General features: G+C 52.0%; 1 protein-coding gene across 4 annotated transcripts in view; it reads right to left on the bottom strand.

The window, feature by feature from the left end:
- Positions 1-2,500, bottom strand: part of sh2d3ca (SH2 domain containing 3Ca) — a 61,362-nt gene that overhangs the window by 38,967 nt on the left and 19,895 nt on the right. Inside the window, exon 1 of one of the 4 annotated variants that reach the window (XM_031577484.2) lies at positions 571-1,359. The exons of the other annotated variants lie outside the window; for them this stretch is intronic. Coding sequence (XP_031433344.1) covers positions 571-651 — 81 coding nt within the window. The 5' untranslated portion in view covers positions 652-1,359. Of the gene's footprint in view, positions 1-570; positions 1,360-2,500 lie in introns of those variants that run through there. 4 annotated transcript variants of the gene reach the window in all.

Below are 2,500 nucleotides of genomic sequence, written 5' to 3'. Positions count from 1 at the left end.
GCGTAGCACCTATCAGCCTATGATAGATGCATCATCATTGCTCCGATTACGTAGACAAACACAAATTCAAACACACACACACACAGACACACACACACTAAAACACTAGAGCATCTTGAATAAGCTTCTGCAATGGGTGCACACGCAGACACAAACTCACTGAGCAAAGGCAGACTTCTGAAGAAATAAACACAGAGAAGCTTTTTCCTACCTTCACTAATCAAACTCTCTCTCTCTCTCTCTCTCTCTCTCTCTCTCTCCCTCTCACACACACATACACAGAAACACAGACTCCCAAACAGGGCAACACTCCTGTTAAAAAAGAACAATCTAATATATATACAGTGAAACACACTCTCACAGAGGTAGATAAAAACACATATCCACACCCATATCAACAGAAACAGACACACACTCCCTCTCTCTCTCTCTCACCCCCTCTCTCACTCTCTCTCAAACACACACACGTTATCTCTTCATCTCTCTTCACGCGAGCACGTTCTCATTCTTTCTCTTACTCACACAGACCCACACACACACACACACACACACACATTCACACACACTCACCTGCACCTGCATGAAGGAGCCCCTGTAAAAGCAGCAGGCAGCGGCAGACAGAGCGTTCCACAGGCTGCATCTCTCCGTCATGGCTCCCCTCCTCTACGCTACGCTCCCTCTCTCCTTCTTTCCTTCTTTCCTCCTCCTGCTCCCTCTGTCCTGCTCCACACCGTTCTCCAACTCCTCTCCTCTCCCCCGCTCCCGGTCACCCTTCGCTCCGGCCGTCCTAGAAGCCTAGGGTCATGCCCCCGTAACGGATGGTTACTCCACCTCCAACTCCTCCTGCTCCTCGCTACTAACTCCCCTGCAGGCTCTCGGCTTCTGCTCCTGCTCCTGCTCCTTAACCTGCTGCAGCTGATCCGGGTGTCGGTGTGTGTGCCGGTGAGCAAGTGATCGGATGGTACACTGAAGCGCAACTGCTGCTGACATTCCAGTCCTGCACCGGCTCTTTCTCTCTCTCTCAGACACACACATGCACTCGCTCCCTCTCTCTCTCTCTCTCTCTCTCTCTCTCTCCAGCTCTCTCTGCCTCTCACACTCGCTCTAGCGTTCGCTATGCTTCACAGGGGCTGACAGGGATTACCTCATCGCTCTTGGATGAAAAGAGAGGGTGGGGGAGGGACGCAAAGAGGGAGGGAGGGAGGGAGAGAGGGAGGGAGGGAGGGGGTGAGATGCTCGGAGGCACTGGTGGAGCGTTGTCGAATTGCAGGCAGACCCCACCCACCCCTAATCCACCATCACAAACAATACAGAGAGAGGGGGAGAGTGAGAGCAAGAGAGAGAGTGTGTATGTATGTATGTGTGTGAGAGAGAGAGTTGGAAGGGGAGAGGGGCAGAGAGACAATATGTGTGTGTGTGTGTGTGTGTGTGAGAGAGAAAGATAGAGAGAGAGAAGGGGAACGGGGTAGAGAGAAAGTCTGTGTGTGTGGTAGAGAGAGAGAGAGGGGGGGGGGGAAAGAGAGAGGGAGGTGTGTCTTGTGCATTCAGCACCTTCTCCCAAGAATTTGTCTTTTCTTCTCCACTGAAAGAGAGAAAGGGGAGCTGGGTGGCAGGAGGTGGAGGTGGAGGTGGAGGGGAGTTTAGAGAATAGATACTATGCTCTCCAACTGAGCTGAACACACACACACATACACACAGACACACGCACACGCACACGCACACGCTGGGACACAGAGCACACGGCGGCTCACATGCAGTCCTCACTGGGTGTGAGTAACATGTAGAGGAGAGTGTGTGTGAACACATTTGTTTAAAAGCGTTAACTACCGGTGATCAGCATGTCTCCTGTCCGAGCGGGTGCACAGCTTTTACGGCACTGTTTTCCTACAGCAGTCAGCGGCTGTCAATAAATTATTCTCAGCTATGAGGAGAGGGACTTCATTTTCCTGACACGTCACTTACACACACACAGACACAGACACACACACACACAAACACACACACAAACAGACGCCATGCCGGTATCAGCGATAGATCCAACAGCAAAGGGTGGGGCTGCATCCCCCAGAGGAAAGAGTGACATCACAAAGGACGCTTCACCATGGCAACCATCCCACAGCCTTGACAGCAGCAGCAGCAGCATCTGAAGGTTCAGCCAGTGTGTCGGCAACACTGCACTGCAGTGTGTATGTGTGTGTGTGTGTAGGTTTGTTTGTCCCGGTTTCTAAGGTCACTATTAATCGGTGACACACATACACACACACACACACACACGGTAGTGATGCTGACGGTCTCAGAAGGCAGCTAATATACACTGCTGACACGCTGGGAAGGGAAGTAGCGTGACGTCATCTGAACAAATCTCCAAGAAACACACACACACACACACAAACACACACACACGCGCAATGATCACCATTAGTCTAGCGCCTCCCCGCTGCCACATCTTCCCCCGGCAACCCCACACACACACACACACGCACAATGCCCCGATGCTATT

Source organism: Clupea harengus, chromosome 12 (assembly GCF_900700415.2).
Source record: "Clupea harengus chromosome 12, Ch_v2.0.2, whole genome shotgun sequence".
Classification (NCBI taxonomy): Eukaryota; Metazoa; Chordata; class Actinopteri; order Clupeiformes; family Clupeidae; genus Clupea; species Clupea harengus.
Note: the sequence above shows the minus strand (reverse complement) of the source record. Positions and strands in the feature narration are given on the sequence as shown.